This window comes from Balaenoptera physalus (genome assembly GCF_965194825.1).
Source record: "Balaenoptera physalus genome assembly, chromosome: 13".
NCBI classification, from domain to species: domain Eukaryota; kingdom Metazoa; phylum Chordata; class Mammalia; order Artiodactyla; family Balaenopteridae; genus Balaenoptera; species Balaenoptera physalus.
This window is the reverse complement of record NC_138892.1, coordinates 83,526,952-83,552,884: the sequence shown is the minus strand read 5'-3', so window position 1 is coordinate 83,552,884 and position 25,933 is coordinate 83,526,952. Positions and strand designations below refer to the sequence as shown.

Sequence of the window (25,933 nt, the reverse complement as noted above, 5' to 3'; positions counted from 1 at the left end):
TTATATTTTTTACTCACATAGATATAACAATTTCTACTGATATATTTTAATTTGTAATCTCAAGAATATGAATGATGAGTCAGATCTTTAACAAACCTCACACATGGGGTAAATCTATTACATTTCTGCTGTTGTTAGAAAAATGTCTGCACTAAAGCTTTTCTGTGTTTATCTGAAAACAGAAATTGAACACGTGTACGAAGTCTGCTGAGTTGACTTCTATTCATCTTTTAGCTCTAAGCCAAAGGGATTTCTATAAGCAAAACAGATGTATTTCTTATCCATTTATTAGATAGGGAGCTACCTCCTTACTCTCTACTCACTAATCTACCCCAGCTAGAATGTCATTTCCTTTATTCAGACAATTCTTGAGCATCATCTATTTGCTAGGCATGTTGTACATTTTGGAGATAACAGCCGTGGGGCATGCTTGGTGTGTCTGGGGAACAGCAGGAAGGATGGTGTAGAGCGAGCACTGGGGAAAATGGCAGGAGAAGTACTCAAGGAGGTAGCCAAGAACCATATCATATAGAATCTTATAGGTCACTGTAAGGACTTTTACTAAGAGTGAGCTGGGAAAATATTGAAAGATTATAAGCAGAGGAGTAACATGATCTGAATTATTCTTTTAAAAATAATTATTCTGGGTAGAATGATTATTCTGTTTAGTCTGGCTATTAGTAAAACAGACTAAACAAAGGCTTGTATCAGAATGTTATAGTGACGTTGAGAGGTAGTTGGATTCCAGATCAGTTTTGCTGAAGGCCCACAGATTAACTAAATCCAATGAGAGATGTGAGAAGAAAAGTCAAGGATTACCAAGATAATGGCTTGAGCAATTAATTAGTAAACTGTAGTTGCCATCTACTGAGGTGGGGAAGATTGGTGGAGGAAGAATTTGGAGACAGGGGTAGGAAATCAAGACTTGAATTCTGGTCATGTTAAGTTTGAGATGCTTATTAGATATCCAAATGAAGAGGGAGGCAATTGGATATATAGCACTGGAGTTCAAAAAAGAAGTTGGGACTGGAGATATACTTTGGGAGTTATCTGTGTAAAGACGGTATTTAAAACTAGGGATTGGGTGAGATCATTTAAGAGTGACTACAGGTAGAGAAGAAAAGAAAGTCAAGGACTGGGTCCTGGGACACCTCAACTTTTAATAGTAGAGAAAAGGAGGTGCAACCAGCAAAAAGACTCCAAGGAGACCAATGAAGTAAGAGGATAGCCAAGAAACAGTGGTTTCCTAGAGGCCATGACAAATGAAACTCCAGAAGGAAGAAGAGCTTATCCGTGCCAAATGCAGCTATTAGGACTGAGAAGTGACTGTTGGATCTGAACCTGTGGAGGTCACTGGTAGCTTTGGCAAGAACACCGTCTGGGGAATGGTAAGAAAGAAAGCCTTATGGGAATGGATTCAAGAAAAAATGAAAGGGTAAAAGGGTAGACAGTGAGTAGAAATACATTTCAAGGTGTTTTGCTGTAAGAGAACAAAGAAAGTTTTCCTAGAATTCCATGCCCATCCTTTACCGAACTAAATAAGATCTCTCCTTCAAAACTTAATATAGTTGTTTTTTCACTCTATATTTTTCTATGAGATTATTTGATTAGTTGACTGAAAGAAAAATGCACAACCTAAGAGCTATGAGTTTGTTTTACTCAGTGTCTTACTGAGGACTAACCCACAAGACAACCGCTCAGTAGCTCTGAGAAAGCTGTTCCGAAGAGGTAGGGGGAGAAGCCAGCTTAAATGTGATTTTGGCTAGGGAATATGTGCAGTCAAGCACATGTCTTGATAAAACATTACTGCTAGTCACAAAGTACAGAGATCTGAAGTTAATGATTTTAGTGCTTTTCTGTGTATGGGAAAATGCAAAATCTGGGTTCATTAAAATTCTTCCAGAGATATACATCTAACTATGCAAGGGGCTTGCTTTTCCAGAGCACAGAGCATCCTGTTATCACCTTAGTTTCTTCCCTCTGAAGCACAGAGTACACTGTCCATCAGCTACTGCAGTGGGTTAATCATGGCAGAACTGGGTGATGAGCAACAGTCTCTGTCCTTCTCTGTTTACAGATTACTGACTATCTCCCCCACTAGACTGTAAACTCTTCTAGGGCAGGGACTGTCTTGTTCACTGCTGAATCCTCAGTGCTTTAAACATGGCCTGGCATAAGTTTAAAACAATTTGTTGATAGCCTGAATAATTAAAGGCTTAAATGTGAGATTTTATTCTATTTTATGTTAGCCCCTTACGGTATACTTTCACTTACATAATTTGAACTTGATGCAAATCTTCTTTGTGTTCTCCATCCAACATTTCTCACATTATCAGACTAAAAAAGTATAATGTTTTTTGCAGAAATATTTCTACAATTGTATTCCAATTAACAATTTTAATGAGTATGAATTGATTAATCTTAAGGACTAGAGCAGTTCTAATAACTATTCAGAATTAAGCATAATTGCAAATGCTTTTTCCATGATACCCAATTTGCAAAAGTTCCAATTTTCATAATGCTGTCTATGCCTTCACCAAAACTATAGGAATGTTGGGCAAAGCATATTTTTCAAGAATCTGGTTACAACTAATATATATGAACTATCCACCAAACAAGTTTTAAAAAAAGAATCAATTACTCTTGATATTAGTACATTAAGGAAATGAATTTCAAAATAGAAAAATTACTTGAAACTTTTAGGCTAGGGATAAAAATTTCCTACTGCATTTTTACAATATTCCAAGTATACAGAAAACTAGACAAAATTATTAGTTGCTGTAAGAAAAAATGAAAAATCTGATCAATCTTATGCCTTAAGGAGGTTTAGCTTGAGACCTCCACAGATTATAGAAATCACAATCTTAAATATTGTTTTTTTCTTCTCCCCTATAGCTGACAAATGAAATAAAGAATTCAAATCTCTTTATTTGATAACACATATTTTCTAATAAAGCACAATAAAACAAACATACACAAAAACAAATATGAAAAAAGTAATAGACTTACCAGACATATGAAAAGAATATCTCAAAGAAAATTTTTCCATGGCCAAACTGACATTGTATGTGAAAATCAACATCATAAGAGGACCATGAGATTTTAATGAAGGTGAATCTCCTTTACATAGATCTCCTAGACAAAAAAAAAAAAAAAAAAATCTTACTATTCATCAAGGCAAAGGTTATTGAGCAAAGTGAAAGGAAAAAAAATCCTAGTTTTAATACAAATTTATACTGTATCCCGTATCAACAATATAAAAATGGGAAAATTAAGCAAAATAAAACCCAATTAGAATAGAGAGAGATGTTCCAGATTCTTGAGTATAAGCAGTTCTAAGAAAGTGGTTCCAAACCAACTAGGACACTGTATCCAGTTCTTATACTGTCTGAAATACTTAGGTAGATCTTTTTAAAGCCATATAATATAAAAGAAGGTAACATGGTTGATACTGAGCAGGGCCCTGGGGGGCTCCTGGGCACAAAGGCTTTCTGTGTCCCCCGTTTCTTGAATTACAGGAAATAGCCTCCATTCAGCCTCCATGACCTTCCTTGAGTTTCAAAGGGCAGATTCAAGCAGTTGCTAATGAGGGAAGGGAGGGGATGCGAAACCAGGGAGAAACAAACAGTCAAGAGAAACAATAGTACAGCCTGGTTGGGGCAAGGTCCTGGCTCCCCATCAACGGATACCCACAGCACTATCTTTGAACTGTTCTGCAGATACTGAAACCCCCTCCAGGTGGGAGAAGTTAACAATTAACCATGGTATGCTGCTCACAAGCACATAGGCCCCAGACTAGTTGGAACCTGAAGGTTGATGATGCTGACTCCTACTTACCTCACCACCAACCAATCAGAAGAATGTCCACGAGCTGATCACGCCCTCTTTGAACCATTACTATAACACTTCTCACTACCCTCTCCAAGTGGGGACACATGGTTTCGAGGGCATTAACCCACTGTGACCCCCTTTGCCTGGCAAAGCAATCAAGCTATTCTTTTCTACCTCACCCAAAACTGTCTCCAAGATTTAATTTGGTCTTGAGGTACAGAGGCTGGTTTCAGTCTAGCTAGGTCATCAGGGAACTAAAAAAATATTTTTGTCACCCAACTGAAATAACTATATATAAGGGAGTATATTTGAGCCTTAGCTACATACAGCCTTCATTTATCCACAGCACAGCCAAATGAATAAGAGGCAAGGTACAGTAATTGGCATGAAAGTCAAAACCACTAGCTGGTGTAAATGAAATTTTTTTAGGCAATAGTTCTTAGAGGTCTCCTGTGAATCAGAATCCTAGGGCTAATTAGCAATGGTTTCGCTCAACCTCCCATTACCCCTGGGCTTCTAAAGCATCCTTCAGAAGATGATGGAGACTGATCCTCACCGATGGTTCTCTCTCTTGTGAGGCTGACTGCTAATAGCCAGACTGCTGTCATGAAGTTCTCTGTAACTGCTACCCTATGAATCTAGTTCAGCTTCTAGAACAAAACATTTTTCTTTCGTCTTTTGCTTTTTATTTTTTTTAATAACTTTATTTATTTTTGGCTGCATTGGGTCTTTGTTGCTGCGCACGGGCTTTCTCTAGTTGCAGCACGCGGGCTTCTCATTGCGGTGGCCTCTCTTGTTGCGGAGCACGGGTTCTAGGCACATGGGCTTCAGTAGTTGAGGCACATGGACTCAGTAGTTGTGGCACACGGGCTTAGTTGTTCCATGGCATGTGGGATCTTCCCAGACCAGAGCTCGAACCTGTGTCCCCTGCGTTGGCAGGCGGATTCTTAACCACTGCTCCACCAGGGAAGTCTCTCATCTTTTGCTCTTTATAGTTTTCTTTAAGATAAGAATGTTTAACCATTCTCTGGAGAAAACTTGGAGAATTTTAAAAACAATTACTTATAATATTGCAATCTAGAAATATCCACTTAAACATAGTGGTGTGTTTCCCCTTAGACCTTTACTTAAGTCATACATAGCACTTTTTAAAAAAAATTAAAATATACTGTGTAATTTTTTCATTCCAATCTTCTCACTTAATATTGTTAACACAAGTTCATGTGCCCGACGCACGGTGAGGCCAAACAAACTGAAATGTCGGAGTCTGGAGCAGAGAAAGGTTTATTGCAAGACCATGCAAGACTCATGCCCTAAAAAGCCTCAAGCTCCCCGAAGGGTTTAGGGAAAGCATTTTTAAAAGCCAGGTCCTTAGGCTCCAGGAGGCCTGGGGCTCTGTGCTCATGGTCATCAAGTAGTTGACATCTTCCATTTGGTGGGGTTGGGGGGAGTGTTGGTGGTCCACATCTAAAACAACTCAGGAAATTTGCAGAGTATGGGGGGAAGGCCTGTCCCTGGAAGGCCCTATAGGATCCTGCTCAGTTACAATATTACATGTAAGATTTTTCTGTCTTCTAAAAAAGTTAGCTGAAAATATTTTATTTAGTGGTGGCATAACATTTTATCCTATGGATTTACTATACTTTTCTTAACCAATTTCCTATTTAGATCCTTTTTTTTTTTTTTTTTGGCCATTATCATAAATAACACCAGCTGAATGAATATCTTACACATAAATGTAAGGCATATTTTTTATAAATATGGGTAAAAATAGAAATGCTGAATAAAAGGTTATAGATTTATAGCTTTTGAAAAATATTTCTATGTCTTCCTCCAGAAAGCATACGACATATTGTACCTAAACAACAACATGAAAATGTCTGTTACACTGCATTTTGTCTACTAAGTATAATCATTCTTCAAATCTTTTTTGTCAGTTAAGTAGGTAAAAATTTTTTTCATTTCCGTTTTAAAGAGGCTAAGTATTTTTTCTCACATGTATTTATTTGTCTATGAATTGCTCATTCAGATCACTTGCCCATTTTTATAGTAAGGTATATCTAGGAAAATAGTAATTCTGAACTGCGTTTTAAAATTAATTGATTAAACTCTTATTGTACTATTTAAAAATTGTTTTATGTTAGGGATCCTCTTATTTCTAAAAGAATATAGCTGTCCTTTACAATTGTTGAGTCAGGGTTTATTATCATAAGGTTAACAATTCAAATCTGCTCCCTGTGACAAACCATTTCTAAGTTTAACTGATCATACTTCTGAAACAAACATTCTAACAAAAGCAGTTATAACACACATAGTTTCAAGTCAACAATTCTAGAACTATTAAGCTTTTCACTATTATAGGAAAACTGCCCTTTTTAATAAACAGATGGCCAGAGGATCACTTCATTGTGACAAGAGGCAAAATAAGGAGAGATGTAATTTAGATTGTATAGTAACTGATATGCAAATATTCATTAACCTTCCTTATCTATCAAAAGAGGTTAAAGGTTAATCCAGTGCTTTTTGTTTTCAAAATCACTTGGGTCAATAGTTTGTAATTCTTTTGGAAAATGAACAAAAGACTCAAAAGCCTTGGGAACTCTGGTTTTAACCTGAAATTCATTCAAGGCTGAGTCAAAGATATTTGGGCCTGTAAATTAATTTTATTTTACAGATTTGGGCTTTTCTAATACTGATTTGTAAACATTCCCTATATTAATTACCTTAAGCCTTTCTCAGAGTTGTTGAAAATCTTGTTTGTTATTTGCTTTTTAATTTTGTTTCTGTTGAAGAAAAGTTTTTAGTTATAAAGGAGTTTATTGATAATTTCCTATTGTCTTCGATTGCTTTTACATGAGAAGATCCTTCTCCATCCATAACTAATTGCTTATTTTTTAAACTTTTAATGGCTTAAGAAAAATGCTTAACTCTTTAATCAACTGTTCTATGAGGTGAGAGAGAATATAATTTATATTTTCCTCCCTGATTTGTAATGCCAAGTTTATCACATATAAATGCCTTACAGTTTCTTGGGCCCCTTCCGGTCTATTTATTTCTAGTCATGTGTGTCTATTCTTGTAAGAGTACTACCTTTTAAAATTATCATTATTTTAAAGTATGTTTTAATATTGATAATTCACCTCATCATCTGGTCATTTTTTCCCCCAAAACATTTTCAGCTAGTTCTGTTTATTTTAAGGATAAACTTTAGTTATTATCAATTTCCTCCTCACTCTCCAAAAACAATTCCCATTGGGATTTTGCTAGATTTTGCTATATTTCTAAATTAATTTGGGGTGAATTAATGTTAATTTTGTCTTCCAGTTTTAGAACATGGTCTTTTCTCTATTCAGATCTGTGTGTGTGTGTGTGTGTGTGTGTGTGTGTGTGTGTGTGTAAATTTCACATTTGCACAATAAAACTCACATTTCATTTTAAGGTTATTCCTAGTTACATGGTTTTTGTTGCTAATTATGACTGAAGTGATTTTTCCATTATATCTTTTAACTAATTTTTACTGGGATGGTTTTAAGGATATGATTATTGTATCATTAATTTATATCTATTTTTTCCTAATTTGACCTAGTTTTAAGATAGATAATACATTTTCAATATTAAACTATTCGTGCATTCTTGGGATATAGCATAGTTGGTTAGGTTAAAAATATTCATTCAGGGGCTTCCCTGGTGGCGCAGTGGTTGAGAATCCGCCTGCCGATGCGGGGGACACGGGTTCGAGCCCTGGTTTGGGAAGATCCCACATGCCGCGGAGCGGCTGGGCCCCGTGAGCCACAATTACTGAGCCTGCGCGTCTGGAGCCTGTGCTCCGCAACAAGAGAGGCCGCGACAGTGAGAGGCCCGCGCACCGCGATGAAGAGTGGCCCCCGCTTGCCACAACTAGAGAAGGCCCTCCCACAGAAACGAAGACCCAACACAGCCATAAATAAATAAATAAATAAATTAATTAAAAAAAAAAAAATTCATTCAATAACCTATTGACCTCAAAAATTGAGTTAACCCCTAGAGGCTGTGAGTCTTATGTGCAGAAATTGAAATAGAGTCATAAAATTTTTGTGGAAGAAGATAGGAAATATTACATATGTTTTGTGAACTAATTCTAAGTAAAGAACAAATTCTAAGTAAAGAACAAATTCTAAGTAAAGAACAACAGATATATAGTTCATTAATTCTATAAATTATAACTGATATAACTAATGTACTGTTTTCCATTTTTCTTTATTTCTTTGTTCTTCCAAACTGTGTGTTCTCCAACACCCCATTGATGGAGAGGCAATTGGGAAACAACAGTCTAATCTTTTCTTCTAAGCACCACAATCTTAAGAATATGAATTAAAATGTATAATTCTAATTCAAACACAGCAGAAGCTTGGTTTCTTTTATATTGGTTAACATGCATTCTCTCATTTAATTCTCAAAGTAATCTCACGAAGCAGTACAAGTAAGGCAAGAAAGCAAGAAGCATAGATAATTTCCAAGGATACTGGGCCTAGATGCTATACTCTCCCCACAAGAAGCTAAGCCCTTATTGATGTTATGTTGACTCAGGACCAGGAAAGCTCCATGTTTACTAACATTCTCTTAAGTAGAAACACAAAGATTGTTAATACACCTGCTTCTGGGATGGTAATGTAAGCCCGAAGAATAAAAGGACAGTGGGTTAGCAATTGGCTATTTTATCAACTCTGGCAGGGCTCTACCTACGTTGAGAGTGACACTGGCATCTGGGTCCTTTCTAAAGAGTCAAAGGCCAGCAAAATGCCACACATCCTCTCCCTCTGGGAGTCACCTTGTTACCTTAGGCATCTGTATCTCTGACTTAAGCAAATTGGGAATTTTTAATGCCCATGTATCTGTGTGTGCTAGTGATGGTGGGGTGTCTCTTCTTTTAAATCACACAAAAAGTTACAGGTAGATTATCTTCATGTCACAAATGAGGACAGTGATTCTTAGAAAGCTTTGGGAACATTCCCAAAGTCACTGAATTACTCTGTGGTAGAACTGTGATCTACTGGACCCAGGACCATCAGATTCCAGAACTCTAGGCTGCTATATCCGGGTATATTGGGTAACATCAGTCAGCCAGCCCAAACCCTGTTTCCATTTCCCTTTTCTCTAGTCATCTCCCAGTCAGGTATGGCCATGTGACAAATCTGGCCAAAGTGACTTAAATTTGCTACAGGATCCCTGGAAACGTATTTGCTTTCTCCTTGGTGATAATCCTGCCCTGTGCCCCTTCTTTCTTTTTCCTCCAGTGTAATGGTGACAACTGAGATAGCCATTATGGCACCACTAGGAAAAGGCCAAGAGAATTGCAGTAATGCCAGTCTTTACAGAGTTGAACTGTTGAGCTGGTGGTGCATCTGCATCCCTCTGGATTTCTCTTTCTTTCAGAATAATAAATTTAAGTCACTGTAATCAGGTTTTCGGTTACTATCTAATTGACAAATGCATTTAATGCCTTTCCTGTGAACATTATTTTGCCTGATTAATATTATATTCTCAATTTTCTTGTGTTACATTTGTCTAAGACTGTTCATCCTTTATTTTTAGTATTTCTGGGCAAGTATAATCTAGGTATGACCCAAGTAAACAACATATAGTTGGGTTTCCTTTTTAACTTAATCAGAGAGTGTTACATTAATTTCAATTACAATAAAAAATAGTAACAGTAAGGCTAGTTCAATATCACATAAGAAGAGACTAATTTATGTCATCTGTAATTCACACACTGAATATAAAATGCTCTAAGAATATTCTGTAAAAGAAAATCAATAGCATAGTTCTTCACAGGAAATTAGTTACCTATTAATTTTTTGCCTGATCCAAATCCTTCGTAAACCCACAGGTGACCCTGACAGGCCAAGGGCATTGGTTGCATCTGGAAGTTGACAATATCAAGGCGAATGATGTGATTTAAAGGGGCTAATAATCTCCAGTGGCAGCTGTAGCACAGATGAAATAAAGTCAGAAATGATTTCTTAATGGCATATGTTGTTGTTTACTTTGTTCATAATTCAATGCATCACTCAGTGAGTCACTGTTATTGACTCTACCTGCTTCTTCTGTGCTTAAGGTGAAAGAAAAAGTTAAACTATAACAATTAAAAATATTTTCTAATACTGAATTTGTCAAAAGTTCACCCATTATGGTGAATGGCTGGTCAATCACTTGTATTTTATAAATTCTGATTGGCAGCCTATAAGAGTTAAAGAATATTCTTTTCCCAAACTTCCCCAAATCACATAAATTTACTTAGGATTGATACTATATGAATCTTCAATTTTTTTGTTTCTCATTTTAAATTTATTCTAATGTTTAATTCAGGGAAGGTTCTCTTTCCACTGTGGCATTTTAAGAACCATTTATTGAGTACCTACTGTGTGCAAGAAGCTTTTATGTACATTATTTCAATCTCCAAAACTCTTTGATAGAGATTTGGCTTTCCACTTTACCTAATAAATAGTCTCTTTTGTTAGGAAAGTACAATTTATCAACAGTATTTATTAATGTAATCTTATATTCAGTTTTCATATATTGAAGGCCTCAAATCAGGGATTATCTCAAAGTCTATTCTTTAAGGGAAGGAAGTGGAAAATAATGCCTTAAGCAAATAACAGATGTCCCTGCTTGTCAAGGGATCATCCATCAACTTCCATTGTAGTAAACATTCTTTCCTCACCTCATAGTGGTTCTGTGAAAATATCTTGGGATTTCTATGATTCCTGTTGGTTTGGTCAGAATAACATCGTCACAAGTGGTCACATGCTCTTGGTTTGAACTCTGAAGAAATTTGGTAGTTTTACTGCCCTTTGGACCTAGAAATAAAGAAGAAAAGGGATTGAGGTAAAACTAATTTTTAAGAGGCTTGTTATATGCCTTTTCAGATCAGAGCTATCAGCTTTCCTCCCTAATTGTTTTAGAAAAAAGTTAACAGGAGATGGTTAGTTTCACTGAAAATTTTCTATCTGCAACATTCAAAAGATACAGAAAACCAGCACCTCTCTCAAATTATCTTTGGCACAACCTAGGGTCTATGGAGGATAAAGTGTGATAACTATAGAAAATGCAGGTTCCCTGCACAATTCCATCTAAAAGCAATATTCATTTTGAAAAAAAGTTTTATTGAAGTATAATTGATTTACAATGTTGTGTTAATTTCTGGTGTACAGCAAAGTGATTCAGTTTTACACACATATATATATATATATATACACACACACACACACACACATACATATATACACACACATATTCTTTTTCATATTCTTTTCCATTATATTTTATTACAGGACATTGAATATAGTTCCCTGTGCTATACAGTTCCCTGTTGTTTATCTGTTTTATATACAGTAATTTGAATCTGCTAATCCCAAACTCCTAGTTTATCCCTCCCTGACCCCCTCTCCCCTTTGGTAACCACAAGTTTGTTTTCAATGTCTGTGAGTCTGTATCAGTTTTGTAAATAAGTTCATTTGTGTCATATTTTAGATTCCACATATAAGTGATATCATTTGATATTTGTTAAAAAGCAATATTCATAACATAGTTCTTTAGGAAAAAACTTTCATATGACATACATGCTTTTATTACTCACTTAAGTTTTTTCCAAATGTATCTCTGAAACGCTTTTCAGTGCCAAAGAGAAAACCTAGCTCTTGGTTACCTATGTTCAAGAGTCAGAAACCTCACTAATTACATGTTTGAAAATGCAGTCTGAAAACCCTGAATTGCATGAGTTTACATTTATAATGCTAGCATCTACTATTTGTTTAGTTTGTTTTTACAACTCATTCTAACCTTTTATTATTATAATATCAGTATAAAGAAAACTCTAATACAGAGATAATAAATTGTCCAGAGCTAATCAGCCAGCTAAGATTTAGAACTCAAATCTTTCAATCCACAAGAATTATGGCTACAGAAAAGGATCAGTGTAGTGTAAAAATCACAATCACAATAAAAAATGCGATCTTGCAATCAATATATCTTAGCCATGTCCAGAAATCACAATTCTGAATGATTTACAAGTCAATCAGCTTATTTACTGAGTAGTTTTTCCTCTTGGACCAGACCAATCTCAGATCACTTAAACAGGTTTTCCCTTCAAACATAAACTCGTTCCCCACAGAAACATAATTTTTCTTACAAAACAATGTGTAAGTTTTGAAATATTCCTAAAAAGAAAAACATTGATTTTTAACTTTATAAGTTTACTAAATGACCAAACATACCTTGGACTCTAAAGACAATATAATTTATGGCAAAAGCACCTTGCATACGGGAATGAAATGTCACCCTCACCAGTGGTCCAGAGCTCATGAAAATCATTGGGTAAAGCCTTCTCCCACATAATTCACCTAGGTTAAAAAAAAAATCAAATTTGATAAAAAACAAGAACATTTGCTTCTTTAACAGTTCTCTAATTTATGCGTAGCAATTACTTAAACTCCACTCTGCCAAATGAGGAGCAGGGTTCCAGAACTCAAATGACTCACCCAAAGTCACAGACTGATGGTGGGGAGTCAGGATTGGAAGCCAGGTTCAAAAATTCAATACCTATTACAGTCAGCTATGTCACACAGCTCCCTTGAAGGACAATATGTAGCAAATTACAGTCGACTATGTCACACTGCTCCCTTGAAGGACAATAGGTAGCAAATTATTTTATCTTTAAAATAAGGCTGATGTGCCATTTTTCTCCTAGAAAAGTAACCTATTTATTAAAAATATATCACTGTGAAAATCCATGATGGAAAACTTTTTCCACCTGAAAATTTATTCTTTCCCTACATCCAATCTTCTTTTGACCACTTTACTTTGAGAACCTAAGTCAAAGACAGAACATAAAATTATAACCATAATTCTAAAACGATTCAGAGGGCTGATTAAAAAGGTATAGAAAGAACCCTTGACTTTCTTAGAATCAAAGTCACCTACTATTAAGAATAATTCAGTATCATTCTGTAACATTTATTTAAATGTCACCTGCTCAGTAAGACTTCTGCCAGTTATACTGCATACAACTCTATGGCACCTGCATCCCAGATGCTTCTTCTCTCCCTTCCCACCTCATTTTCCCCCAGCCCTTCTGTCTAACATATTATATATTTTATTGCACTGTGTCCTCCCCCAACTAGAATATAAGGTTGGTAAGGGCAGGGATTTATTTTGTCCATTTTGTTCACTACTGGATGCCCACAACCGAGAAGGGTCAGTCCCTGGCCCACAGTAGGTGTTCCGTATATATTTATAGGGAAGAAAGAAGGGAGAAGATTATATACAAGAAGAAAAAAACATTAGTTGGCATAACATCTTAGGGTAAATGATGTTGAAATACTATTTGAAGAATAAGCAAATATTTATTTATAGCAAGAAGAGATGAACGCAGCTCTTGAATGGTTTCTGGCTCCCACAGGGAAAAACATAGCATTTTACAGTGTACTAGAATACTACCTGACTTGAGTAAGAGGTAATATTTCTATCATAGTCCTACAGTTCCACTAGCTATCATCTGAAGGAGAGAACAATTCCACAAGTTTCAAGCTGACAATTTCAAATCAAAGAAATGCTGCGTTGAAAAATTATAGGGGTTCCCCAGGTAATCCACAACAAAGTCAAACATCGTTTTCAGTAGGACAATGATAAAGGCAAGTTTTCCCAGAAATCATTTATTTCTATATGAGAATCTGGTATATGATAAAGATAGCTATAAATTAGAGATAAAATAGTTTTTTTTAAAAAAGGAAGCAGTCATAAGGCCATTTTACCATATGAGAAAATATATTTCAGCAGGATTAAGCTTTTTTGAATTAAAAAATTTCTGACCTCGGATTGGGAAATTAATTTTTAAAAATAAAAGCAAAGAGATAAATCAAAGATCAAAGATATATATGAATATATTTAAACCAATAAATTTAAAAATATTTACATCAACATATAAATACACAAAATTTAAAGGCAAACAACAACCTTATGAATAAGTACTTGTAACTTATGACAAAGGAAAAAGTATTATATATATAATATATATACATATATATAGCTCTTATAAACCAATAATAAGATCAATACTCAAATTTAAAAATAGATGGTAATGACAACAAATTTAAAAATACAAATAGCTAACCAACACATGAAAAAAATTTATCCCCATTAATGATTTTAAAAAAGTACAAATGCTTATTTAATTGATAATATCAAGTTATGGGCATGGTGAAAGAGGCTCTTATGTATTGCTAATGGCAGTGAAAAATGATTTAGTCTTTCTTTTTTTTAAAACAAGTATTTAATATATTTATTTATTTATTTTAAAATTTTATTTATTTTTGGCTGCGTTGGGTCTTCGTTGCTGCATGTGAGCTTTCTCTAGTTGCAGCGAGCGGGGGCTACTCTTCATTGCGGTGCGCGGGCTTCTCATTGCGGTGGCTTCCTTGTTGCGGAGCATGGGCTCTAGGTGCGTGGGCTTCAGTAGTTGCAGCATGCGGGCTCAGTAGTTGTGGCTCGTGGGCTCTAGAGCACAGGCTCAGTAGTTGTGGTGCACGGGGTTAGTTGCTCCGTGGCATGTGGGATCTTCCTAGACCAGGGCTCAAACCCGTGTCCCCTGCATTGGCAGGCGGATTCTTAACCACTGTGCCACCAGGGAAGTCCCTGATTTAGTCTTTCTGAAGAATAATTTAGCAGTATGCATTCATGCCAAAAAAAAAAAAAAAATGTTCTGCGTCTCTATTATTCCAGTTTGGGGAGACATAGTAGGGAAAAATAGCCAGATCGCTGTTCTCATGATGCTTTCATGTGAGTCAGATAAGTAAAGAAGATGATTTCAAATAGAGACCACTGTTACAAATGAAATAACCAACAGAATATGATAGAAAACGACTGTGGGAGGTGAAGGATGATGCTACTTTAGACTAAGAAGGCCTCTTTAAGGAGGTGACCTTTTAATCAGTCACTCATTTATTAAATGCCTTCATTATATCCAGCACCGTTCTAAGCACTGGGGATTCCTGAAGTGAAGAGATGAGTTTCAGTCCTTGAGAAGCTCATATCAATAGGGAAGACACTGACATGAAAACATGAAACAACACCATAGGTTAGAAGACAGTAATGCCAAGAGAAGGGCCACTAAGAAGTACAGAGGTGGGAGTGATGCAATTCACATCAATCAGGTAGGTCTCATTAAGAAGGCACATTCTATGTGGAGAAAAGGGAACCCCTGAACACTGTTGGTGGGAATGTAAATTGGTGCAGCCACTGTGGAAAACAGTATGAAGGTTTCTCAAAAAGCTAAAAATAGAACTACGATATGACCCAGCAATTCCACTCCTGAGTATATATCCAAAAAAATCAAAAACTCCAGTTCAAAAAGATACATACACCCCCAAAGTTCATAACAGCATTATTTACACTTGCCAAGATATGGAAGCAACCTAAGTATGAATGGATAAAGAAGATGTGATATATATACACAATGGAATACTACTCAGCCATAAAAAAAGAACAAAATTTTGCCATTTGCAGCAACATGGATGGACTTGTAGGGCATTATGCTAAGTGAAATATGTCAGACAGAAAAAGACAAATACTATATGATATCACTTACATGTGGAATCTAAAAAATACAACTAGTGGGGGGGCGGAGTCAAGATGGTGGCATGGGAGGACATTGAGTTTGCGTCTCCCCAAAACTAGGGCACCTGCTGGACGCTGGTGGGGGACCTCAACACCCAAGGAGATGGGAGAAACCCTCGAATGACCAGGTAGGACACAGGGGTAGTGAGAGGGGAGGAGAGGTGGAGGCTGGACAGGACTGGTGCCCCTGAGGGGTGGCTGGGAGAGGGGAGGGGTTCCCTTGCCTGAAGAGACCCTTAGGGGCTCGGAGGATCATGGGGGAGCGTGCCTAGCATTTCTCCTGCCCAACTGGGCCCCAGGAAGCCGGCTGGGCTCCCAGACCGGGTCCGCTGCCCTCTGAGGCCCCCTCCGGGCTGTGTTGTACCTAGGGGCATAGGAGGGAGATGGGGGGAGAAGAGGAGAGGCAGATAGGGAGGGACCCTCCAGGATCAGAGGACCAGGGGAGGTGCAGAGGGTGTTTCCCCCCACCCACTCAGGCTCTGGAAAGCCTGCTGGGCTCCCAGGCTGGGTCCTCTGCCCTCCAAGGCCCGCTCCAGCTGCAGTGACCTAGGGACATAGGAGGGAGGGAGGAGGGGGTAAGAGGAAGAGAGGCAGACCGGGGGGACCCTCCTGGACCAGGGGATCAAGGGGAACATGTCTAGTGTTTCCCTTGCCCACTTGGGCCCAGGGAGCCTACTGGGGTGCCAGACCTGGTCCTCCACCCTCCAAGGCCAGACACACTCCTGGGCCCCTCCTGCTACCTCAGCACCGCGCCCCCCCCCAGGGCCTTTACCAGTGCTGTGGGTCCTAAGCATAGGCCCTACCCACCACCTAAACCCCACCCCTGCCTAAGCCCAGCTCCCAACAGCCAAGGCCTTTTCCAGCTTTTTTTCCTCCTCTTTTTCACTATTGTGCTTCTGTTTTACCTTCCAGTTGTTGTTTCATCTACATTTTTATTTTTTAATTTTTTCTAACATATCTGTTAGTTTTCTAATCTTATTTTATTTTTACTCTTTGTTCTGCTCCTTTTTTTTCTTTTATTTCCTTTTTTTTTGCCGCTCCGCTTGGCTTGCGGGATCTTGGTTCACGAGTGGGGGGTTATGCCTGAGCTCCTGTGGTGGGAGCTCTGAGTCTGAACCACTGGACTAACAGAGAACCTCAGACCCCAGGGAATATTCATCAGAGTGAGGTCCCCCAGAGGTCCTCATCTCAGCATCAAGACCCAGCTCTATCCAACAGCCTACAAACTCCAGTGCAGGAAGCCTCAGGCCAAACAACCAGTAAGACAGGAACACAATCCCACCCATCAAAAAAAAAAAAAGACAACAAAAATATATGTCACAGATGAAGGAGCAAGGTAAAAACCTACAAGACCAAATAAATGAAGAGGAAATAGGCAACCTACCTGAGAAAGAATTCAGAGTAATGATAGTAAAGATGATCCAGAGTCTTGGAAATAGAATGGAGGCACGGATCGACAAAATACAAAAAATGTCTAATAAAGATCTAGAAGAACTAAAGAACAAACAAACAGAGATGAACAACACAATAACAGAAATAAAAAATACACTAGAAGGAATCAATAACAGAATAACTGAGGCAGAAGAACGAATAAGTGAGCTGGAAGACAGAATGGTGGAAATAACTGCCAAGGAGCAGAAAAAAGAAAAAAGAATGAAAAGAATTGAAGACAATCTCAGAGACCTCTGGGACAACATTAAACGCACCAACATTCGAATTATAGGGGTCCCAGAAGAAGAAGAGAAAAAGAAAGAGTCTGAAAAAATATTAGAAGAGATTATAGTGGAAAACTTCCCTAACATGGGAAGGGAAATAGTCACCCAAGTCCAGGAAGCGCAGAGAGTCCCATACAGGATAAACCCTAGGAGAAACACACCAAGACACATATTAATCAAACTAACAAAAATTAAATTTAAAGAAAAAATATTAAAAGCAGCAAGGGAAAGCAAAAAATAACATACAAGGGAATCCCCATAAGGTTATCAGCTGATTTTTCAGCAGAAACTCTGCCGGTCAGAGGGAGTGGCAGGATAAAGTGATGAAAGAGAAAAACTTACAACCAAGATTACTCTACCCAGCAAGGATCTCATTCAGATTTGACGAGAAATCAAAAGCTTTATGGAAAGCAGAAGTTAAGAGAATTCAGTACCACCCAACCAGCTGTACAACAAATGCTAAAGGAACTTCTCTAGGTGGGAAACACAAGAGAAGAAAAAGACCCACAAAAACAAACCCAAAACAATTCAGAAAATGGTAATAGGAACATACATATCGATAATAACCTTGAATGTAAATGGATTAAATGGTCGAACCAAAAGACACAGACTGCTGAATGGATACAAAAACAAGACGCACATATATGCTGTCTACAAGAGACCCACTTCAGACCTAGGGACACATACAGCCTGAAAGTGAGGGGGTGGAAAAAGATATTCCATGCAAATGGAAATCAAAAGAAAGCTGGAGTAGCAATACTCATATCAGATAAAATAGACTTTAAAATAAAGACTGTTACAAGAGATAAGGAAGGACAATACATAATGATCAAGGGATCAATCCAAGAAGATATAACGAGTATAAATATGCACCCAACATAGGAGCACCTCAATACATAAGGCAAATGCTAACAACCATAAAAGGGGACATTGTCAGTAGCACAATAATAGTAAGAGACTTTAACACCCCACTGACACCAATGGACAGATCATCCAAACAGAAAATAAATAAGGAAACACAAGCTTTAAATGACACAATAGACCAGATAGATTTAATTGAAATTTATATCACATTCCACCTGAAAGTGGCAGAATACACTTTCTTCTCAAGTGCACATGGAACGTTCTCCAGGATAGGTCACACCTTGGGTCACAAATCAAGCCTTGGAAAATTTAGGAAAACTGAAATTATATCAAGCATCTTTTCTGACCACAATGCTATGAGATTAGAAATCAATTACAGGAAAAAGACTGTGAAAAACACAAATAAATGGAAGCTAATCAGTACACTACTAAATAACCAAGAGATCACTGAAGAAACCAAAGAAGAAATAAAAAAATACATAGAAACAAATGACAATGAAAACATGAAGAGCCAAAACCTATGGGATGCAGCAAAAGCAGTTCTAAGAGGGAAGCTTATAGCAATTCAGTCTCACCTCAAGAAACAAGAAAAATCTCAAATAAACAATCTAACCTTACACCTAAAGCAACTAGATAAAGAAGAACAAAGAGAACCCAAAGTCAGTAGAAGGAAAGAAATCATAAAGATCACAGCGGAAATAAATGAAATAGAAACAAAGAAAACAAGAGCAAAGATCAATAAAACTAAAAGCTTCTTTTTTAAAAAATTTTATTTATATTTTTGGCTGCGTTGGGTCTTCATTGCTGCATGTGGACTTTCTCTAGTTGCAGCAAGCGGGGGCTACTCTTTGTTGCAGCGCACAGGCCTCTCTTTGAGGTGGCTTCTCTTGTTGCAGAGCACGGGCTCTAGGCGCACGGGCTTCAGTAGTTGTGGCTCGTGGGTTATAGAGCACAGACTCAGTAGTTGTGGAACATGGGCTTAGTTGCTCCATGGCACATGGGATCTTCCTGGAGCAGGGATCAAACCTGTGTCCCCTGCCTTGGCAGGCAGATATTTAACCACTGTGCCACCAGGGAAGTCCCAAAAGTTGGTTCTTTGAGAAGATAAACAAAAATTGATAAACGTTTAGCCAGACTCATAAAGAAAAATAGGGAGAGGATGCAAATCAATAAAATTAAAAATGAAAAAGGAGAAGTCACAACTGACACCGCAGAAATACAAAGGACTATGAGACTACTACAAACAACTATATGCCAATAAAATGTCCAAGAAGTGGACAAATCCTTGGAAAGGTACAATTTTCCAAGACTGAACCAGGAAGAATTAGAAAATATAAACAGACCTATCACAAATAATGAAATTGAAACTGTAATTAAAAATCTTCCAACAAACAAAGTCCAGGACCAGATGGCTTCACAGGCAAATTCTATCAAACATTTAGAGAAGAGCTAACAGCTATCCTTCTCAAACTCTTCCAAAAAATTGCAGAGGAAAGCACACTCCCAAATTCGTTCTACGAGGCCACCATCACCCTGATACCAAAAGCAGACAAAGATATCAAAAAAAAAGAAAACTACAGACCAATATTACTGATGAACATAGATGCACAAATCCTCAACAAAATACTAGCAAACAGAATCCAACAACACATTAAAAGGATCATACACCATGAACAAGTGGGATTTATCCCAGGAATGCAAAGATTCTTCAATATATGCAAATCAATCAATGTGATACACCATATTAACAAATTGAAGGGGAAAAACCATATGATCATCTCAATAGATGCAGAAAAAGCTTTTGACAAAATTCAACACTCATTTATGATAAAAACTCTCCTGAAAATGGGCATAGAGGGAACCTACCTCAACATAATATAGGCCATGTATGACAAACTCACAGCAAACATCATTCTCAATGGTGAAAAACTGAAAGCATTTCCACTAAGATCAGGAACAAGACAAGGATGTACACTCTTGCCACTCTTATTCAACATATTTTTGGAAGTCCTAGCCACAGCAATCAGAGAAGAAATAAAAGGAATACAAATTGGAAAAGAAGAAGTATAACTGTCACTGTTTGCAAATGACATGATACTATACATAGAAAATCCTAAAGATGCCACCAGAAAACTATTAGAACTAATCAATGAATTTGGTAAGGCTGCAGGATACAAAATTAATGCACAGAAATTTCTTGCATTCCTATACACTAACAATGAAAAACCAGAAAGAGAAATTAAAGAAACAATCCCATTTATCATTGCAACAAAATGAATAAAATACCTAGGAATAAACCTACCTAAGAAGGTGAATGACTTGTACTCAGAAAACTATACAACACTGATGAAAGAAATCAAAGATGACATAAACAGATGGAGAAATATATTATGCTCCTGGATTGGAAGAATCAATATTGTAAAAATGTCTATACTACCCAAGGCAGTCTACAGAGTCAATGCAATCCCTATCAAACTACCAATGGCATTCTTTACAGAATTAGAACAAAAAATGTTACAATTTGTATAGAAACACAAAAGACCCCAAATAGCCAAAGCAATCTTGAGAAAGAAAAACAGAGCTGGAGGAATCAGGCTCCCTGACTTCAGACTATACTGCAAAGCTACAGTAATCAGGACAGTATGGTACTGGCACAAAAACAGAAATATAGATCAATGGTACAGGATAGATAGCCCAGAGATAAACCTATGCATATATGGTCACCTAATTTATTTCAAGGGAGGCAAGAACATACAATGGAGAAAAGACAGCCTCTTCAATAAGTGGTGCTGGGAAAACTGGACAGCTACATGTAAAAGAGTGAAATTAGAACATTCCCTAACACTGTACACAAAAATAAACTCAAAATGGATTAAAGACCTAAATGTAAGACCGAATACTATAAAACTCTTACAGGAAAATATAGGAAAAACACACTTTGACATAAACCACAGCAAGATCTTTTTTGAACCACCTCCTAGAGTAATGAAAATAAAAACAAGAATAAATAAATGGGACCTAATGAAACTTAAAAGCTTTTGGACAGCAAAGGAAACCATAAAAAAGATGAAAAGAGAACCCTCAGAATGGGAGAAAATACTTGCAAGCAAAGCAACGGACAGAGGATTAATCTCCAAAACATACTAACAGCTCATGGAGCGCAATATCATAAAAACAAACAACCCAATTAAAAAAATGGGCGGAAGACCTAAACAGACATTTCACTAAAGAAGATGTACAGATGGCCAAGAGGCATATGAAAAGATGCTCAACATCACTAATTATTAGAGAAATGCAAATCAAAACTACAATGAAGTATCACCTCACACCGGTCAGAATGGCCATCATCAAAAAAATCTACAAACAATAAATCCTGGAGAGGGTGTGGAGAAAAGGGAACCCTTCTGCACTGTTGGTGGGAATGTAAATTGATACATCCACTGTGGAGAACAGTATGGAGGTTCCTTGAAAAACTAAAAATAGAACTACCATATGACTCAGCAATCCCACTACTGGGCATATACCCTGAGAAAACCATAATTCAAAAGGACACATGTATCCCAGTGTTCACTGCAGCACTATTTACAATAGCCAGGACATGGAAACAACCTAAATGTCCAACGACAGATGAATGGATAAAGAAGATGTGGTGCATATATACAATGGAATATTACTCAGCCACAAAAAGGAACAAAACTGGGACATTTGTAGGGATGTGGATGGACCTAGAGTCTGTCATACAGAGTGAAGTAAGCCAGAAAGAGAAAAACAAATATCGTATATTAATGCATATATGTGGAACCTAGATAAATGGTACAGATGAACCTATTTGCAGGGCAGGAATAGAGACAAAGATGTAGAGAAGAGACATGTGGACACAGGCGGGGAAGGGGAGGGTGGGACGAATTGGGAGATTAGGTTTGACATAAATACACCGCCATGTGTAAAATAGATAGCTAGTGGGAACCTCCTGTACAGCACCGGGAGCTCAGCTCAGTGCTCTGTGATGACCTAAATGGCTGGGATGTGGGGGGAAGGGAGCTCCAAGAGGGAGGCGATATGGGTACACATATAGCTGATTCACTTCATTGTACTGCAGAAACTAACACAGCATTGTTAAGCAGTTATACTCCAATGGAAAAAAAAAAAAGAACTAGTGAATATAACAAAAAGAAGCTGGCTCAGATATAGAGAACAAATTAGTGGTTACCAGTGGGGAGGGTGTCAATATAGAGATGGGGGAGTGGGAGGTACAAACCATTGGGTGTAAGATAGGCTCAAGGATGTGCTGTAGAACACGGGGAATAGAGCCAGTATTTTGTATTAGCTATACAAATGTGAATGGAAAGTAACCTTTAAAATTATATTTAAAAATGTCAAATCAAAAAAAAAAAAAAAGGCACATTCTAGTCAAGACTTGAGTAGATGGATGAGGAAGAGCTCTTTGTAGAGCTGGGAGAGGTAGATGGACAAGGGCCCTGAGGGGAGAGCAAGATGAGCTAAGGGAGAGCAAGGCAAAAGGTCATCCTAGGGAGTCTGGATTTCACTGCAGCTACCAGGAGATCTCGAGCCATTTTATTCAGGGTGGATGGGGAAGGTAACCTGATCATAGGGGGAAAATGTGCAATGTGGGATAGGCAGTTAATCGTTTTCTCTGCAGTCTAAATGAGATAGTATTTCTAAAGAAAGATCCTTTAAATAAATGTTTGAGCCTTCTAAGTCAATAATTCAATCTCTCAGAATTTATCCTGAGAAAACAATCTCAATCTCAAAGCAATTCCCTGGCCTCCGTATACTCCTGAATCAAGCACGTGCACTTGTGTGTGAATCACACACACTCAGAGTAACATACATAAACTTTTCTTTCCAGGTATCCCCATCAACCAAATTATTTCCAACACCTTCCCACCTCCCCCTTTACTGAGAGCCAAAAAGCCTGTATTACACCTATACAAAGAACAGGTGGCAAGTTTGCTGAACAAAACCAGGTTTGCCTGTACAGGAAATGAAATGACAGTTGGCATGTTATTAGCAAATCTTTTTAATTCTACCATTTTAAAAATCTTTAATGTATTTTGCTTTATTTGAAAATTCAGCACCTTACCCCCTGCATGATTTTTAATTATCTTAACCCCTCCTCTGTCTTACACACATTCCTGGCATTCTGGCATGGTTCTGCTATGTTTGAAGAATCTGGGTTCTCCCGTCTTTTTTTTTTTTTTCCAAATACACATACATACAAACACTTCCACTCAACCTTTAGTATAACTGTTTTGTAAATTCAAATTTTGAAAATATTAAATGTGCCTAGAAAAAAAGTCACGCCTACTACATGAATCAACATTTCAGTATTATTACCAAGTCAATCTCTCCCTTTCATCATAAGCCGCCTACACAGAAAAGGCTCCCAGCACAACGTATAAATGCCCCTAAGGTTTACCTGACATCCTTCTCTCATTGTGGTTTTCTTCATAAATAGTCAGAACTGAATCGCGACACACATGAGACCCAGGGAGTGACAGATACTCAACCGTAAATTTTGCCATACTGCTTGGTGAAACTCTGAGCACCCAAGAACATTCCAGTTTTCCTCTATAATCCAGTGGATATCTTGGAGAGGAAAAAAAGCCTCTGGGCTCTTCCAGCTCCACTTCAGAGTAACAGCCTATGATTCAGAAAATAGGGACACCAGGGACCACATAAATAAGACAAAGAAAAATGAGATTTTATCATAAACTTGAATAATTTAGGCTTGCAAGAAGAAAATTAAAACAATTACCATCAGTTACAAGTTCTTGGGTAAAATGATCATCCCATTTAATGTGTCCTACTTTTGTGAAATGAGGTTGTAGAAGTATAATTTAAACAATAATTACTTAAAATGACTTTTAACTGAATTTTAAAAATTTCTTAGAAAATGCACAGTGGACTGCATTGCATCCAGCCTGTTTTCATTTTTTTCCTTCTTTGAGATGCAACTGCAGATCTGTTCCTAAAAGCTTCATTGACTTCGCTGAGCACTTATCTTGTTGGGACAAATGATTACATTCATGGAGCTTGTGACTGAGATCAAGAAAAGGAACTGAATCATATAAAGTCATAAATTCCCAATCATTCACTATTTTTTTGTAAATGGGGTAACAATTTCAAAAAACCATTACTAAGATTCATTCATTCCCCTGTATAAAAAGCAAGTGGTGGGAGTGGGTAGGTGTTAAATATGGCAGAATCCTAACACTTTTTCTCATAGAATATTCATAGAAGTAAAATAAAACAATACCCTTTTATATGTAAAACTTTGGAAGTTCTTTGGTATGCATAAGTATTTCTGAACACATACAAATGAGAAATATCTTCTCTGCATTTTAACAATGTTCATTTTCTAATAGTCTGAATGGGACAGTTCAAAGAACACACTTGATGATCACTACACCACAACACTTACTGACCCTCATCATGGGTCATACCATCCCTCTTCTAAGTGCTTAACATGCATTAACTTACTTTGGCACTCATTGAAATTATTCAGTTAAACCATCAAAATCATTAGGTTTTATGATCTTAAACCTAAGTCTGCTTTCCATCTCAACCCCAATTCCAGATTTAATTTAATCTAAATATGGCTCTTTGACTCTTGTTTTGACTCCTGACTCTTGTGTTGTCAGAACGTACCACCCATAACTGGTCCCTGAGTTACTCCACTTCATTCCTAGAAGATTTTAGCAGTCATTTTCTCCAACACTATTCCTACCATATTATCTTGCTGATTTCAACAGCCATACAGATGATGATTCCAGCACTGAATCTTTTCAGTTTCTCAACTTTCCTCCAATGATCTTGTCCTTCACCTGACCTCATTCACTCCTCCAAAGGGTCAGCCCCTAGAGACCTGGTCATTAGCAATAACTGCAAGCCTTGCATAAATTCAGTTTCAAGAACCACCATCTCCAACCACAACCTTCTATTTTTCAGCTTACACCAACACTCCTTCACCTTTCGAGACCTGTAGTTCATCTATCCCACCACCTTTTCTTGTTCCTTAACTTTTCATCCTTGCTTCACTCTTTTCCTAGCTTAAATTCCAACCATCCATCATTTTAATCTCTTCCTCACACACACTCTCAATTCCCTTATACTCTTGTATACTTGGAAAAACCCACTGTGATTGAATCTACTCTCCACCTGGGCTGCATCTATGTGGTACGCCTCAGTGTCTCCAGAGGAAAACATACAACCAAACTAACTGATTAGTCTCCCTCTAAATTTATGATCATTCATCTCAGAGGCTTTTATGCTGCCAAACAATTCTAAGATATTTTCGTAGTCCATGCACTTGGTCACTTTTTTTGAGAACTGTTTACTACTTTCTCCTTTTTCTCTCAAAACCCTCAGAGCCTCTCCCACAATCCTCTGTTTCATGTGCTAATAAAATATAAGCAATTAGAGGAGAACTGCCATTCCCATTCCCACATGTACAAAAAAAGCAGCAGTGCCTAAATATTCTGCTTTCCATTTGGCAACTATGGATAAACTGCACTTTGCTCCTATCCAAGACCAACCCTTCCACCTGGACACTAGATCTCATCCACTTTCTTCTACTGAAGGTCATCACTCTAGCAATCTCCCCCTTCTCTCTTGCATCCTTTTCAATTTTCCTCCAACTCTTTCTAGTTGTCTATTGGGCTTGAGTGTATACGGGAATGGCTGGGGCAGAGATGGATGAAAAGGGAAAGACTCTGGCCATTTGGAAACCAAGAATGATGGTATCATGGAACTTTTATCTCCTTATAAATCTATCACAAACATCTAAATCTCCAGTTCCTTTTTGCTTTTAACTAAAAATAAAAATCCTATTAGCAAATAGACACTGACAG

The 25,933-nt window shown here is 37.4% G+C and overlaps 1 protein-coding gene across 6 annotated transcripts in view; it reads right to left on the bottom strand.

Moving 5' to 3' along the window:
- OVCH1 (ovochymase 1) overlaps nucleotides 1-25,933 on the bottom strand; it is a 90,776-nt gene that overhangs the window by 19,783 nt on the left and 45,060 nt on the right. For all 6 annotated transcript variants that reach the window (XM_082419598.1, XM_082419600.1, XM_082419603.1 and 3 more), the window contains 5 exons: nucleotides 23,500-23,724; nucleotides 12,084-12,209; nucleotides 10,532-10,667; nucleotides 9,655-9,794; nucleotides 3,010-3,135 (listed from right to left, as the gene is read on the bottom strand). In XM_082419598.1, coding sequence (XP_082275724.1) covers nucleotides 3,010-3,135; nucleotides 9,655-9,794; nucleotides 10,532-10,667; nucleotides 12,084-12,209; nucleotides 23,500-23,724 — 753 coding nt within the window. The remainder of the gene's footprint in view (nucleotides 1-3,009; nucleotides 3,136-9,654; nucleotides 9,795-10,531; nucleotides 10,668-12,083; nucleotides 12,210-23,499; nucleotides 23,725-25,933) is intronic.